This window comes from Physcomitrium patens, chromosome 16 (genome assembly GCF_059467195.1).
Source record: "Physcomitrium patens ecotype Gransden chromosome 16, ASM5946719v1, whole genome shotgun sequence".
NCBI classification, from domain to species: domain Eukaryota; kingdom Viridiplantae; phylum Streptophyta; class Bryopsida; order Funariales; family Funariaceae; genus Physcomitrium; species Physcomitrium patens.
This window is the reverse complement of record NC_143425.1, coordinates 8,844,954-8,861,878: the sequence shown is the minus strand read 5'-3', so window position 1 is coordinate 8,861,878 and position 16,925 is coordinate 8,844,954. Positions and strand designations below refer to the sequence as shown.

Sequence of the window (16,925 nt, the reverse complement as noted above, 5' to 3'; positions counted from 1 at the left end):
CATGGCCTCCGGATTGTCCATGGCGAGTGCCGGATGACTTAAGTTCCATTGCTCCTCTTCCTCCGGACGAAGAGAATGGCGGTGCTTCAGTGTCGGCGCGGGAGACTGCGACCAGCGGTTTTGACTCACACTGGGTTTAGTTTAGAAACTTGTGTTTCTGAATGTAAATTCTGGGTACTGGTTTGTCTACTATTAGTCTCTCTTTCGCTCTCTCTCTCCCTTTCTCTCTTACTATGTAGAATTGCAATTAGTCTCTCTTTCTCATGAATTACACATGAATACATTCTTGTCATGTGGAACTATTGTGTTTTCTTCCTCATTGCTTAGGTTTTATGATGTTATGTTGACCCATTGAACAACTGTCTAGAGTGCTGAGGACGCAGACCAAATGCTTGTGTCAAGATTAAAAGAAAGGATTCTTAATTTAGAATATCGCTACTAGGAATACCAATTTTAGTTACTCTGACAATATTCAACTTGACTGGATATTAGCTTGCACTCATGTCACCTACCAGCTGACTCCCAGCCCTGAATTGGAAATCGTGTACTGGTTTTTATATGCTTCGAATTTTTTGATCTTTTCATACATTGCTGAATGGCCCATGTGTTTAGGATATCATCTCCTTTGGGACTAAGTATCTGAAGCGTCTGTTGAACACAAAGATTAGAACTCCTATCAGACCATTATTAGACCATTATGCTGTTATGTGCTGGAATGGGTTGAGAGAAAAGAAAGAGCTATATGTCCATCTATGTGACTAGCGTCAACCGATCCTCTGAAAATGCTGTTATTTCTTTTGGTTGGAGAATCTTGCTTCATTAGCTAATGGGCTTTCTTAACGAAGCAGGCATGCCTAATTTACTCTCAAATTGCTTCTATCAAAGTGATTGAGTATATTGACATTACCATCTTGATTTTCTTTTTCCTTCTGTTTCATTATAAACTTTTCTCGTATGTTTCTTTTCTCGTACGTTCTTGAATTTTTGCTTTGAAAAGAACATACGAGAAATCTCATATACTTCAATCCGTTTCAAAATATGATTTAGTTAATGGATCAAATGACAGTAACTGCCAAAAATTCACTATAATACAACACAGTATTTTCAAATCTTTACATTCACACTAATATAATATGGCTCTTTTATAACCCAAGTTCTTACAATTCCAGCTCAAAACGTAACTTCATACACATTCTGTTGTGCAACAACTATGCAGACATAAAACAATTCAGCAGACAAAATACAACAATGATACTAACAGTGAAAGAAGCTAGAGTTTGAATTCCAATTCAAATCATGTTAATTAAAACAAAACATTTGCAACGAATCCACTACTTCATTACATTAAAACCTCCAATTCTCTGAAAGCAAATATTGCCACAACGATTCAAACCAAGCTGCAATCATGCAAAAACATTGTTATCTTGCACTTGTAAGTTTAAAAAAAAGGAAAAGAAAAAAAAAAGAAGCAATGACTAAATAAGCCACTGATCTTGCTCTGAGAGAAGGAGAAAAAACCCATAATACAATAATACGCATTAGTACACATCCAACGACAAAGAATGTCGAGGTTTAAAAGCTTTCAAACAAGCTCTGAAAACCCTAGAACTCGGTCTAGTCTGTGCAGTTGGAACCTTAGATCGACGGGTCCCACTTAGTTGAAGGTCGCCGCATCTTCGGTTGTATTTCAGTGTTGTGTACCATGAATCTGCTGTCCTAGAATCAGACCACAAGAAGTTCAAGTGTTGTTAATTTGATACAGTGAATTCCCCGCATCGAGAATATACAGTTGGATGTCTGGCGACGTGTTGCAGGTATTCCACATCAGTTTCAACGTTTGCTATTTACCTACATGGGGAGGATCTAGACGGAGCCTCACTAGCAAAACCCCATTCACTTCTGGATGTAAGAAAGAGGTCCCTGGGAATCGATCCAATTGTTGACATGCTCCAGAAACGTCCGATTCTTAGGCCGGTCCTTCCTGTACACGTAGTTCTCCGTTTCTCTCTTCGTATAGGCCTTGATGTGAGGCGCGCTAGACAATCCGCGCTGCAATGTAGGGTCGGCGAAGTAAGCCTCGGCAAATACCTCAGTTGGTGCATGGTCGACTTGCAGAGACTGCAGGCCCGTCAAAACCAGGGGTCGGCGCACGTAGTGCCCTTTGGTTGTACCCTCCAGCTCGTCTAGTAATTCCAAAGCAGATTGATCAACCTAAAAGAATTGAACCCACACCGTTGATGTGTGAGAACGTGTGGGGACACCACAGCCAGTAGCGAAATGCGAGACATCGGAAACCGGAAACTCGTCGCGAGAGTGAGAGAGAGAGAGAGAGAGAGAGACCAGTGGCGCTTACCGCGTAGAGCTCGCCCTTCACTTGAAGACCAGAATTTGGCATGTGGAGAAGGAACGGCACTTGAAATGGCCCGCAAACAAGCGGATACCTGGTCTTCGTCCTCGCTACGCCGATGAAATGAGCATGACCCTCCTCGACCACTTCCTTAATCAACCAGTGGTTCGAAAACCCCTGCTTCAGGGTCCCGTAAACAAACGCCAGGGTACAAGGCGGGTTGGCCAGGCGCATCGGCATCATCACACCACCAGTGCGACCACCAATTTCAACACTTGAGGATGATGGCATCCTTGACGACGGCGTGGACATGGAAGGCGCGGTCATGTCGGGCACCGCGCTAGACATCACTCGCACAGCCATAACCCACCACACAAACAGACCCAAAATCCACTAACCAGCTCACAAACTACACTGAAATCCTGAAAGAGGTCCTACAACAGGGAGAACCACAACAACAACGAATCGAGATCGGTAGTGAGCAAAGCAAGCACAGCTAAGCGCCGGAGACGAAGGAGTGAGTGGGAAGAATCCGAGTGAGAGGGGACACGCGGGGAGGAGTAACGCGAGACGGCGCCGATGTGAAGAGGTCCGATCGATGGCAGAGCCTGGGATTGTTGCTGTTGCGCGCTCCTCCGAGGCCGTGATCCACACGCGGTGTCGCTGCGTCGCGAGCTGCGGAGGCCACTTTTGATATGCGTGGCCATCGTTTTCGATGCGATGAGGGAGTGGACTTTTCGGTGTCGGTGTGGGATGTGACGCTGTTTCACTCCACAAACGGTAATTCAGATATATTCATTTCCTCCTTTTTTTAATATTTTTTCCTTTCCTTCTCTATGTGTATTATATCCATATTGTTTACATCCTTGTGGTTATGAATAGCTCTTACGGGTTTTTAGCTAGTTTTTTTTATTTTGTTTTAGAATGGTTTCAGTTTGTTTTCCATTATCAAAACTCTTTGTTTTTTTTTTAGGAACCCTAGTTAGTGCTTGAGTTGGAAAAAGTACAAAATACGCTTTTGTTTTTGAATGATTGGTGGTCTCATTTCTGTTTTAAGTTTGTCTCTTTTGTGTTTATCCTTAATTTAGAACCTGACTTTCTTTATGGAAAATTTTACTTGTTTATTGTTTACACATACATGAATTATTTTTGAATTTTGCAACACAAAATTGATGTTATGTTCAAAGTTATCTTTTTTTTAAAGTCACATATAAATTTACTGTCGCAAATTTGAAATTAATATAAAAGACACAATAATGAAGATAAATATGGCAATGATTTGTTGTATAACAATTACTACGAACAAAGTGTTTTTTTTTTTTTTTTTTTTTTTTTTTTTAATGGTGTAAGTTGGGATTGATGTTGCAATATCTTAAATATATATATATATATATATATATATATATATTTAGCATATTAGATTGAACATCCATCCAGTATAATTATTTTTTGTCCATTTTTTTGTCCATTTCATTGCTTATTCTCATTTGTAATGGATCACAACTGATCTATTATTATTATTATTATTATTATCAATAATTTAAATTGTGTTTGATCAAAGATAATTAAATTGAAATTTTAGCAGTAAAATGCTTAACACTAGTTTTATCATGAAATATAATCATTTGGAGGGTTCAAACATGGCATTTTTGCAAAACTAAATAATTAGGATTTAGTACCTGATATTTCTAGGATCACTCAAAATATCAAAAGATTGAAATAAAATAAATATACATATTTGTTCATATCTACACTGCTAATAACATTTAATTTTTTGGTTTAATGTGGACAAATTCTGGACCCAATTCATTTGGGTTATTTTCCCAAAGTAAAAATAAATAAATAATAAATAATAAATAAAAGTAGGGAAATTAATCCTTTCATACGAGATTTCAAACCGTGGGTCAGGGAGAAGCAATAAGAACTGTTCATATTGAAAATAAGACTCATGGGGCAAGGCCCTTGAGAAGTCCCTAGAGAAGAAATGAGAGCTGCCCTCTCGATTTCAAGTAGACTACTAAATCCAAGCCTAAATATATTTGCTTCATTCTTCATGTTTCCCAGACTTGGGCAGATCCCGCAACAAATTTTGGATCAATGAGAAAATCGGTGAATGAGCGCCCATCCAAGTGTCAGAAATTAGTGGGTACGACATACATTCAGTTGTTGCTCGTGCTGAAAATCCTAAATCCTATACTTTTTGGAGCACATTAGGGTAGCAGAACAGAAACTGCTGCAACAGTTAATAGAATGCCCCAGGATTAATTGACTAATTGAGTTTCTACCGAAGCGCATAAACCATGCATCTGAAGCTCTTTTCCACCACACCCATACATGGCTGTGCTAATTACAATAGGTTGCCAGCTTTGGCATCCTCTAAAATCTAAAAACACTTATTTAGGGTACAGCACAGGCCACTTCCTACACCAGTTCTTTTCTCTTCATTTAATGCGCCTCATCAGAAGGTTATGCACGTTCTAAACGTCCGAACTTCTGGATATGAGAGGGCTTGTTTACATGGGCGAATGCAATGCACCTCCTTGCACTAGCTTGAAGCAATGACCACATGTGCAGCCAGAGATGACAGATAAATCAGACATCGTCTTGAAATCCTGTCAACTATGTATGTTTTCGTGCCATTCTACAAAGTCTCAAGATAATGATATCCCAGCAAAGTTACAACTCTTGTATGAGAAAACCTAAATTCACCTTCAGAAGCGTGAGCATTAATCCATTTCTACTCTACATACAACAGATCTTTGTAAACACGACTTTGAATCTACTGTGGCATACCGCCTAATGCACCGCCTGGCACAGGTCTTGATAATCCTGGCATGCCTGGCATAGGCCCACGTAACCCTTGACCAGGGGCATCATCAGATTGTATCAAAGGCCTCCCAACGACTTGAGGGGGAGGGTTTACCTCTTGAGGTCCTACATGACGTCCCTGAAGCAAATGAGGTGGTGTGTTTCCTCCGATCATCATTTGTCTTCCGAAATGGTTTTGTTGCATGGCGATAGCAGCTCCCGCATGCACTGAATTTGCAAGTCCTTGATATAATTGCGACTGCATGAAAGCAGCTGCATTGTTGGGCTGCATTTGTTGATTGGAAGATATACCAGGAGGATGGGCCATACCTTGAAAACCAGGCCCATAAACCATCTGCCCTTGAAAGGAGACAGGCCCTTGGACCATGGCAGCAGGATGTTGATGTTGATGTTGAAATTGATGAGGCCCAGCAGGCTGATGATATTGCCCGCCAACCTGGTGATGTGACCCAACAGGTTGGTGATGTTGCCCAGCAGGCTGTTGTTGCCTAGCGGGAGACGTGGGGGGATTAGAATTAGAACTTGTACCCATATGGGAGGCTGCTATTCGGGCCTGATTCGCAAAAAAATTTAATCGGTCACGTTCAACTGACTCGCATTGCTTTGTTAATTCGCTATCTAAGTCGTTAAGAAGTTTCAACTTGAGCTCCAGCTTTTTCAACTGTTGGAAAACAAGCACACAAATAGACAGAAGATTAGATCAAAGAAAAAGTTTCCCAGTGACAGAGGGCTGTTGAGAAATAGAGAATACCAGAGCACAAGATAATTCATGAACTGTTTTAACTATTAGTAATAATTTTTTGAACTAACTAGCCGATGGAATGTGCCATGCAGCTATACAACCAGAGTCGTTTAAAGGAACCACGAAAAGACGTTTAACAGTAGTTTTAATTACTTTGTCAACTTGGACAAATCTTGCACTACAGGTTGCAATGTTCAAGATTTGTCGAAAGTTGGCAAAATAGATCAAAAGGTCAAATCGGTCGAAAGTGCGAGGAAAGGAGACTTTTTCCTTTTTATCGATGCACTTGCACAAAAGAAGTTTCGCAGAATACCTGGTGTTCAATGACCACTGCCATCAATCGGTGCATCTCACGCTCTTCCTGGTCGGCCAGGAGCTTAGCTTTGACAGCTGCAGCCGCCATGGCACTCGCTGCGGCCCGCTTCACACATCCTGCAACCTTACTCTCCTCCATGATGTCCAATTTTTTCTCTGTCATACCGCCTTTATGAACAAGCTCCTTACCTGCAGGAGCCGTTCAGTATCTCTTTTTCAGGTGGACAAACACAACTTCCAAATTAAAACAAGACAATGCAGACTTAGTTCACCTAATTTACAATATGACAATCATATACTTCGCCATCGTTACACCAGGAACAAAAGACATTTTGACACACGAAGTAAAAAAAGCAACACCACATTGATTTACGCAAACCGAAAAGATGTCGTTGATTTTGGAACCTATATTTGGTTCTAATTGCGTGAGGGCATCATCATTGTTAAGGGCAGTGGCAGTGGTATTGTTCGGAGGCATTTTGACCCCACTAGATGAGCTTGGGCCTGCATCGCCTGCTGACGTAGTCTCATCTCCACTTTGCATACTCTCATCTGCCTGAACTGATCTACATGATCCAAACATTTCAATGATAAGAGATTAACTTCTGTCATCTGATTTCGAAGAACATAAAACGGATTGAGGCATAGTAAAAATTATTATCAAGTTAAATGCGACATTGCACTTGAGATACATTCCAAATATATCGCTAACCATAACGTCATAGTCTAGCTACGTTAGTACGTAGCTAATAAGCACTTTAAATAGGCAACTGTCGTCGAGCACCAATACGCATGAGCAGTAAAAATGCTTGAAAAAAAGAGACCAACATCTCGTACATTTCAGACCTTATCCCAAAAATCTAATTGCTAACTAAATTTAAATTAAGTTAAAATCAAATATCTCCATAGACATCATCGAGTGATCATGCAAATACAACTTACTACGAGATATTCAGTACTAGATACGAAATATGACCATGAGAAGCAAAGGACACACCTGTCGGGATTCTCCGATTCACTTGGTTTAACGATGTCAACTGGGTCTTCTAATATCATAGCAGTCCCTGCTGCAAGATAAACCCCAGGATCTTTCATTGTTAGCGCTGCTAATGCAGCTTTTGCAGCCTCTCCAGCCAGTTTTGATCCAGTCATAGTTCCAAGGAACGCCATCTGCACACAACAAATCGAGTTAAGAAAATTGAAGCAACTACTCTCACGATCTTTCCTATGCAGGAAAAGGAGACCAGCTCAGAATCGATCCTCCAGAGTGGGATTATATAGTAGGGTTTCAGAGACTCTCAGCGATGTAAAACCTGGTCTCAGCCATGCTGCTGGCTGGCACTTAAACGTAAACTCTACAAGCACCCTAAAACTGCCAGACAGAAGACGAAATCTAGAGAGGGAGAATATAGCTAGAGTAGATTTTGTAGAATAAAACAGCATTGGGATGACAAGGAAAGAAAAAGAAAAAGAAGACAACCCATCATAGAATATCGAACAGATACTCCAAATACATGATTAGACAATTACTTTATGCTCTATAAATGTACCCAGAAGAACATTCATTGCAGCGGTGAACCTTTGGTTATCAAGCTACCTGGGCCATGACTGGATTGCCAGCTTCAGCAAATGCGGCAAGGTTTGTTGGCATCACTAAATCTTCATCCAAACATTCAACTGCAACATCCGTGCTTTCCTTATTAGGAGTACCATCTTCAGGTTCTTCCTCTGCTGTTCCCTCTTCTTTTGATTCAGGCTGGGGTGCGCTATCCGTTTGGGTAACGGAAGACGTAACAGGGACATTATTAGTTAATACAAAACCATCTGAGTCTTCCGAAAAGGGGTCCTCAACAGGAAGCCGAATAAAATGCAAGATACATTGTGACTTTGACTTAGTTGCAACATGCTCAGCTATTTCGTTCCAGTTATCTCCATATAGTTCTAAAGCCTCCAGCAGCAGGAGGGTCTCTTGATCCGACCACCCTCCCCCATTCGCATTGTATGCTTCAGTAACATCCATTTTCATAAAATCGGTCGGCACCATGTCGGGCCCAAATTGCCCTTCATTATAGCACTCAGGACATAAATCAAAATCGGCCTGCCAAAACCCAGTAGTACAAGAATAGGCACTCTTAGTAGAACGAAGTCAGCGAGGGCATGCGTAAAAGACCCAAAACAAATAAAACTAAACCAATTTAGGTTTTCTAAATCGGGATGAACACTACAGAATCCCTGCAAAGAACTTATGCCAGATGGATAGAGGGTTTTACCTGCTTCTGACAGTGATAACGTTGCTTACTGCAATCCGCACTACAAAAATTGCAATGATACTCCACTTCAGCTCCTCCCTCTAATGCAAGCATGTCTGCAATGACTGACTCTGTTGTCTTAACTGGTTTTGATTTTACTAAATTCTGTTCAATAACAGGAGTACAAGATGTATCACAATGATACAAACTTGAACCTTTCCGTGGCAAAGCCCGCAGCATGAGAGCTGCATCAGACTTCAGAATAGGACCAGGGTGCTTCCAGGGAGGCAGAAACTCAGCAGGAGCTTGATAGTTAATAAGTCCCCAATGGTCCAGAAATTCCATAACTCGATGTACAGATTTTTCATCCACATCATCGAGATGCTCTTGCACATCAGCAACGGTTATGACCTTCCCAAAATGCTCACGATATTTCTTCATTATTGTATTCCTGTATTTCATGTACATCTCTGGTGTTTTTCCAGGGACTTTACCATTAAAAAACTCCGGCAAACCTCTCTTCTCCAGCGTGTGTATGTCAGTCCATGAAAACCAGCCTGAAAGAACACAGAAGCAGCTTTTCTCACTCAGATGCTTACAAAACTGTTCACCATTCATGAAGTCATACTTAACAGGACACAAGGACATAGTTATCACCAACTCAAGAATTCTGAGGGTTCAGAGGGATCTATCATGCATGTTCTCAACCTGTAGTCTCGAGATTTCTGGATCTACAAAGCAGCCATAAGGACTCGAAAAGCCATTACAAAACAATACGTTGGTAATGTAGGTGCAACGCCTTTACAGTACACACTAGCTTAGTAGGGACTGAAACATGACGAAACAAAAAGAGCTCGGTGAAGACTCCCCCACTCACCAGCATGGGTAGGAATCGTATGATACTTAGGTTCTTCATTCACTGAAGCCGTGGGATTCGATGCAGCCAAAGATGATGACACCTGCAACCCACTGACCTCCGGTTGCGACTGATCACGGACCTGCACGGCATCCGTGTCTGTGTCCTGCGCTGCACTTGACACACCATGTTGGTGGTCTGTTGCTGCAGAGCTCAATGGGAACTCGCCCTGTGCACTTGGTATAGCCTTATTTCCCTCATCACTTACTCTAACTGCCCCTAATTCCGCCGGTTCTGTCCCTACTTCAGATCCAACTACTACATCAGGTTTCCCAACGTCGTGCTTGGCAACGTTGAGATCAGTAAAATTTGATGCAATTTTCTTAGTTACTGTCTCCACCAGCTCCCCGTTCGCAACCGCAGGATTCGGCGAATCACCCCTTGGAGGCCTCTTACTGGCAGTAGGAGACGCCGGGGGGGTTAACCGTTTTCGCTTCAGCATTCCTGCGTTCGTTGTTGGGCCGTCCCCTGGTTCAGCCGAGACGTCCTCCCCACTCTCTTGCGGGTGACCTTCCTTACTTAAATTCGAAGCTCCCACCCCTGCTTTTACGTTGATCTTCAATCCTACATGTGCATTGCCAGATTCAACACAGCTCGTCGACATTGAAAGACTCGAGAGGATTTCCCTGGAACCTCACAGGTAAGGATCGAACTTGCGGCCACTTGGTGACCTTTCTGATTCCTATGAAAAGCTGTAACCCTTTTTGGACTCAAAATCAACTTCTTGAACTAGCTGCGGCATGCCGGCTTCCTGTAAAATCTGCCCTGTATACTCAACGACTGCCACCTCCAAAACTGCTGCACCTCTGGACACATTCCACCATCTAACGGCATTCCACTTGATAATGCACCAAATATTTAACGGCTGCATAAGCAGCAGAGACTGCACCGATCACCGCCAAAGCTTCTGATCCTTTGAATTCTAACAGTCAATGCACCATCAAACCCAAAATATTCCTACACTTGCTTCTACTTCCCCTGCCTGTGCTCGGCGAATTGCCATAAAGCCAAGAGTGAAGCTTTTGATCCTAATTGAACAGATGATGGAAGACATATCCCCGACGTTGGCTATCCTAAGTCGAGGAATTTATCTAACAGTTTATGATTCGAGCCTTCATTCCTCTGAGTATTTCAATTCTAGCCATCAGAGGCACCTAAACCGCACGCGCTGTGTTCCTATGATTCATACCACCGCATCCCCTAAAAATGCTAACACATCCCAAGCTTCTCCTTCCACACACCCGACCTTCCCGGTGCCATACGCGGCTTCAGCTTCCAGGTTTCGTACAATGAGGGCAGCTTACACGAGCTTTTATTCCACCACAGGCCGTGATTCTCAAACGCATTCGACCACACTCTCCCACGTCTCTCACAAACCCTCCCCTCGGTCTAGGTATTTCTGTTCCAATTCACCGCTCCTATTCCTCACGCAATTCGAATCCCTCCCACGGCCCTCTCCCTCCCGAATTCAATCACCACAAACCCCAAAAAACCCAGAACGCCAAGAGTAGCAATCGTGCGATAGAGGCGAAACCCACCAGCGGGAGAAGCCGCAGCAGCTGGCTGACGCCGCGCGGCCATGAGCAGTAAAAACGCCAGCCGTCTCTGCAACTCAAACCCTGGCCATCGCGGCACCCGCACACGCCACCACCGAGACGCCCCAACTCCCTCCCTGTCCCGCTCCACCTGCTGCTGCTCCTCCTGATACTCTTTCTTCTCCTCCTCTTGCTATTGCTACTCCTCGGCGATGAGTGTAAACAAGGAACGGCATAAGACTCGCCATAGCCAGCAGAAAAATAAAAATAATAATAACGAAGATGAGGAGAAAAAAATGATTGGGAGGGGGGGGGGGACGATGGAAGGGGAAAGGGTAGGGAAGTGGGGGGGGGGGGGGTGAAGGAACGAGGGTAGGGAGGGGGAGGGGGGCAAAGGAAGGAAGGGGGAAGGGAGAGAGGGGTCGATGCTGCACTGCACTGCACCGCTGCTGCTTAGGATTCTGTTTCGTATTGGGTACCCTCCCCTCCCTGACGACGTCGTCGAAGGAGGGCAGGGCAGGGCAGGGCAGTAAGGGCCTGGCTGGCTGGCTACACACTCCCCCTCCTCCCTTCACTTCTCCCTTTCTTTCTTCGCCCTTCACCCTCTCCTCCTCCTCTGTCCTCTTTCCCTCTTTCTTGTTCCTTCCTTCCTTGCTTGCTTTATTCTGCTCTCTCTCTCTCTCTCTTGTTGCTGGAGAGTGTTTCTGCTTCTTTGTCGCTGCTCTGAAGGAGGGAGGGAGAGAGGAGGGGGTGTGGCTTTTATGGTTTCTTACCACTAATTCATTCGTGGACATGGGAGGGAGGGAGGGAGGGAGAGAGAGGGTTCTTTCCTCTCCTGAGTGAGTGTGAGTATTGGAGCTTTATGAGAGCAGGAGGGTCTGGGAAGAGGGGGTTTAGCGTTATGGGTTGCATTCCGGACTTGATGGAGAGTTTCTGGTCTCCTTCTTCTTACTTCGTGTTTGTGTTGTCTGCCTCCTTACCTATACAGAAGTGGGTTTCCGTTTATGTTGGGCAATGCCAAGTTGCATGTTCTGGTGCTATTGGTAGAATCCGTTTTGTCAACAACTTTAAATAAATATTAAATAAATATTAAATAATATCCATTTGAGGTTTCTCATGTTTTTTATTCAATGAGTTGAGCATGTTTATGTTTGAACCTTTTTTTAAAAAAATGAAAACCTAGATCATTGAAATTTAATGTCATTTCTGCCTTTTATACCTAATTTTTATTTGTGCAATATCCTTTAAATTGTTAGGTTTTGAATTTTTGTGAGAATTTTGTTTTTTAATTTTAAGAATATAAAAGTGAATATATATTTGTTGTTTTTTTTTTTTTTTTTTTTTTTTTTGTAACTTGATGTCATTGAAGGCTTAATCAATATATGCATTAAATGATAAGAAATACAACAAAACTATTAATAATACTATAAGAAGAAGTGATTTTAGTTTTTTTATACTTTCTCTGTAATACAAGAGAAATCAATCCATCCATCATCAAAATCAATAAAAAAAAATAGATCATTATTAGATTATTCTAATACATATACAAATCAAAAATTGAAAAATAGATTGTGAAGGTTTAATTTGTCATTATAAACATCATAAGAAGATTGATTGGAATAATCATAGGCACTTATCTTTAGATATTTTACTAGAGTTGTGACTAGCTTTGCAACTAGGTTTAAGATAAATAGACTTCTTCTTGAGACAAGATAGAGGACTATCTATTTTTTCAAACTATGTGCAATTCTTCTTTAGTGGATAATTTTGACATATGAAATGACCAAAAATATATTATATGATTATGGTCATTTCATATGATATATTATATCATATGACCAAAAATATATTATATGATTATGGTCATTTCATATGATATATTATATCATATGACCAAAAATATATTATATGATTATGGTCATTTCATATTTGGTTAATTATGGTTGCAACCTCCAACCATAATTAACCAAATCTATCAATTTATAAATTCTAATAACTTTGACATAGATCACAAATCAAAATTAGAAGCATAATATCAACTTTGCAAATTATAGGATATGTAGATTGCAATTCTCAATTTAAATACAAACTCTATATTTAAAACTTATACTTACAAGACCAAGTATAGAGAGTAGAAGAAGAATAATAGTATAAGTTCTAATCCAACAACAAAACAACAACACAATTACAAGCTGCACCCGAAGTTTCACAAGAAGAAAAAAAAAAATCCCAAATTCACCAACAACATTCAATATAAGCACATCAAGAAAGAAATAAGCTCTTGAACTTGTCTTAAGTCAAGTTGTATATTCCATCAACCCAATAGTGAACCAAAATTGCATCTATAATTTTACATGCATTTGCACAATGCTAAAGCATTAAAGCAAACATTGATTTTTACAACTCAATCAAAGCAATTTCACAATGATTTTCATTATCCAATTAAAATAATTTCACCTCCATATTTACAATTCAATCAATATCTACAATGTCTACAACTTAGTCAATTCAATGTGATTGTAAGTTTTAGGGTTTAGTTGGATAAAAAGATAAAAGAAGAATGGCAAGGAATATAGATCCATAATTTTCTTCCTATTTTTCTTGCGTTCTTCTCTCTAAATCTTAATTTTGGTTAAAAAGAAGAGAAAAAAAAAAAAAAAAAAAAAAAAAAAACATTTGTAATATCTTTGAATAAAAATGAGATGATTGATGGAAGGCACAAGATTTTAAGATTCTCTCTAAGACTCTACTTGTTATTCCCGTTGTATGTCATGTTACAATGTGAGCTTATTCAAAAGCATACCTTTGTGGAGTCTTGAATTCTCTTCTCTTCTATACTCACAATCTTTATAAACTTTAATGGCTAAGCGGTAGTAGAACCTTTGCCTTGTGCATTACCATGGTAGGTGACACATATCTTGATACTAGCACAATTGACAAGGTTAAGGATGGAATTCAGCAAGGTGCCCAAATAGAGAGGATTGTGCTAACTAATGGAGTAAGTGTGCACCTCTCTTATATAAGACAATGATGCATCAACTTTTGCATGGATGTGTGGGATAATGATGCATAAGATACTGCCAATGGAAAGATTTGTTAAGATTAACCAAATAGATGATATGGTGAGTACATATAGTTGTGGAGATAGAATAAATTATTGACTTATGATGTGTGGTTTGTATGGTTCTTTAAGGAAAACAACCCTTCACCATGTAAAAAATACACCTATAAGAACCAGATTTGTGAATTTAAAGAGCTTTATTTTTATTATTTTTAAGTGCTTTCTATATTTAATTATTTTTTTTGTAAAAAATATCTAATTGGTTTTATTAATTGGAAAATATTAAATTGACCATGTTAAATATGCCACATGTACTTGTATAAGTATTTTATCTCTCTAAAATTATTTTGGTGGGTACTACAATTTGCTTGTAAATTAAGCTAAATAAAACTGATCTTATCAAGACATCCAAATTTTCTATTGAGGTGTTGGTACTTCTTATAAGTTTTTATGTTTTTATTCATTTTTTTTTGAAATATTATACTAATAGCAAGTTAAAGAAAGTGAAGCAAAAAAATGGATAATGCAATTGCTAACATACTATATTACTAGATGTTGTAAACTATATTTATCAAGCATTATACACATTCTTTTTGCACAATAAATGAAAGCCCTTGCAGATCTTATGGATAACAAAGTACTTGTATTTGTGGCATCAGATGTAATAATTAGAGGCATGGATGTGGAGGGTGTTGCAAATGTGATCATCTATGATATTTATATCTATTCTAAGATATTTTTATTAATGGTTATAAATATCAAGTAATGTAGTATCAAGATGAGAGAAACAAGGTAGCTTGCATAAGCACAACAAGATTACTTTATATGCACTTAAATAAAAATCATATTATTTTACCTAAGCTTCTATAATCACATAAGTACAAATTATATTATATTAGCATGCTAGAATAGTATTTTAGTTTCAACTTATATTCAAACCACTTAACCATTAGATCATTACAAATTCAAAATGTATTCAAATGAGGTTGCAATACTTAATAATGGTGGTGTACATGCATATGCTTAGAGCTCTCTTGTGCCTTAATTGTTCTAATAATCGTGGGAGTGCATAAATCTATCTAAGCTTTTCTTCATATCTTTGAATGTATCAAATAACTCATCCAGTAGAAGGTACATAATAAGTAGATTTTATTTTATTATTTTGGAGTGAAACAATTCCAAAGTGGCCAGTATTCCTCCCTCCATCCTTAGATAGAAGATAGCACAACAAAAAATTGTAAAACTTATATTGTTAAAGTGTAACAAGGTAGAAGAGAATTGTGCAAATTTAGAGACACAATGAAATAGACAACATGAACATTATAAACACATATGCCAACATAAACATTCTCTTGTATATGTGTATAAAAATATAAAGCTTATAAGATAATATTATAATGTTATTGAAATTTCAAAAACTATTATTATTAGTTTAAAATGTATCTTATTGAAATATATATATATATATATATATATATTCTAAATACTAGTTTTATGAATAAGATAAAAGAACTATCTAAATTAAAGAGGAATTGTTTTATATATGGTACTTATCTACTTCAACATGTATTTCCAACAGAATGTGGTTGCTTAATTGGACAAAGAATGTAAGATTCTTCAGCCAGAAACAATTCACAAATTTTAGATTTTTATATTGACAGTGGATAAGTATCTTGAGAACTTATTATTTGGTTTTAAAATTAAAATCATGATACTTGTTTTTCTTGAGAAATTTTGTTTCCAAAACAGTAATTTTGACTCAATAAAAGTACAATTAGTTTTGTTTTTCAACAGTAGTTTTGATGCAATAAAAGTACAATCAGTTTTGTTTTCAACAAACCTATGATATTTCAAAGCAATAGTGTTTTCCTCTATCAATGATTGTAACATAGTAATACATGCATGCCATGAATTCATTTCACAAAATTTTGAGTTTCATCAAAACTGAAATTGATATTTTTTTATGCAATATAAAATTTTCAAAATAAAGCTTATTCAAAAACATAAGAAATTTTCATAATTGATACTTATTATTAACTTGGATTACATCAAAGTTCATGATTATTGGTAATCTATTTATAAAATAATTCCATTAAAAAATTAAGACTAGGAATAAGAAGACATTAAATATATATATATATATATATATATATCTTTAATATATATGTGTATATGTGTAATAAATATATATATGTATCTTATCACTTTCATTTAAAATTAATTTTAGTACTTTGTGGAGTTAAAAGCACGGCTGAATGGAAAGGAAAATCAAACAATGTTGTTACTTTTGTTTAACCTGTTTTGGATAACTAAATAAAGTAAACCTTCACTGCTTTGCGATCCTGATCTTACAAATTGTTCACTATTTCAGTGAGAGAGAAGAAAGACCATACGAAAGCAAGAACACGTAAGAAAGAGAAAGGAAAAAGTCGAGAAAAGCGAAAGATAAGGAAAAAGGCAAAGGTCCAGGTGTCCGTGGATGGGACCCGCGCTGACATGTCAACCCGGCCCCCCATCCAACCGTGCGTGCGTTCGTACATGCGTGCGACGCCGAGGTCGCTCCGTCCCTCACGTTTTGCCTAACGCACATCGATCAGCGCACGCACTCTCTCGCTCTCTCTCTCTCTCGTTGCTCGTCTCCGATTGACCCCGACATTGTATTTGCCGTGTGTGAAGGTTGTAGACGACAGATTTATGGCTTGAGCGACGGCATTTGCATGAACCTGCAGTGTTGAGCAGATGTTGGTTGCGTAGCGGGGCAGGGAGATTGATAAAATTCGTGAGGGAAGAGGTCTGATGTGGATCAGCGTTTTTGAGCCGTTACTTTGGACTTTTTTATTTTTTATTTTTTATTGAGAAGTGGGGGGATCGCAACCTAGTATCACAATTGCTGATTGATGCATGCGGTATCGTTGGTAATTGTGCTTGCTT

At 39.1% G+C, this 16,925-nt stretch overlaps 2 protein-coding genes across 3 annotated transcripts; both read right to left on the bottom strand.

The window, feature by feature from the left end:
* Window positions 1–1,504: 1,504 nt before the first annotated feature.
* LOC112293122 (putative gamma-glutamylcyclotransferase At3g02910) lies at window positions 1,505–3,042 on the bottom strand. 2 transcript variants are annotated; one of them, XM_024542234.3, is made up of 3 exons: window positions 2,354–3,042; window positions 1,849–2,211; window positions 1,505–1,716 (listed from the first exon to the last, which is right to left on the bottom strand). In XM_024542234.3, the coding sequence occupies exons 1-2, from the start codon at window positions 2,708–2,710 to the stop codon at window positions 1,894–1,896; spliced, it is 675 nt and encodes a 224-aa protein (XP_024398002.1). In that variant the 5' UTR covers window positions 2,711–3,042; the 3' UTR covers window positions 1,505–1,716; window positions 1,849–1,893. The 2 variants fall into 2 exon arrangements, with proteins under 2 accessions (XP_024398002.1, XP_024398001.1); XM_024542233.3 differs by having other exon boundaries at window positions 1,505–2,211.
* Window positions 3,043–4,609: 1,567 nt separating this feature from the next.
* On the bottom strand, window positions 4,610–11,359 carry LOC112293618 (uncharacterized). The gene is made up of 8 exons (XM_024543265.3): window positions 10,937–11,359; window positions 9,360–9,962; window positions 8,504–9,039; window positions 7,831–8,331; window positions 7,231–7,403; window positions 6,639–6,799; window positions 6,232–6,422; window positions 4,610–5,837 (listed from the first exon to the last, which is right to left on the bottom strand). The coding sequence occupies exons 1-8, from the start codon at window positions 10,977–10,979 to the stop codon at window positions 5,127–5,129; spliced, it is 2,919 nt and encodes a 972-aa protein (XP_024399033.2). The 5' UTR covers window positions 10,980–11,359; the 3' UTR covers window positions 4,610–5,126.
* Between the last annotated feature and the right edge of the window lie 5,566 nt (window positions 11,360–16,925).

Bases quoted from the DNA above. Each gene is read 5' to 3' on its own strand.
- LOC112293618 (XM_024543265.3), bottom strand. From the start codon at position 10,979: ATGGCCGCGCGGCGTCAGCCAGCTGCTGCGGCTTCTCCCGCTG. The intron at 6,800-7,230 runs GTGTGTCCTTTG...TGGATCATGTAG, and splicing joins GAATCGGAGAATCCCGACAG to ATCAGTTCAGGCAGATGAGA. The intron at 5,838-6,231 runs GTATTCTGCGAA...GTTTTCCAACAG, and splicing joins CAGTGGTCATTGAACACCAG to TTGAAAAAGCTGGAGCTCAA.
- LOC112293122 (XM_024542233.3), bottom strand. From the start codon at position 2,710: ATGGCTGTGCGAGTGATGTCTAGCGCGGTGCCCGACATGACCGCGCCT. The intron at 2,212-2,353 runs GTAAGCGCCACT...CAATTCTTTTAG, and splicing joins TGAAGGGCGAGCTCTACGCG to GTTGATCAATCTGCTTTGGA.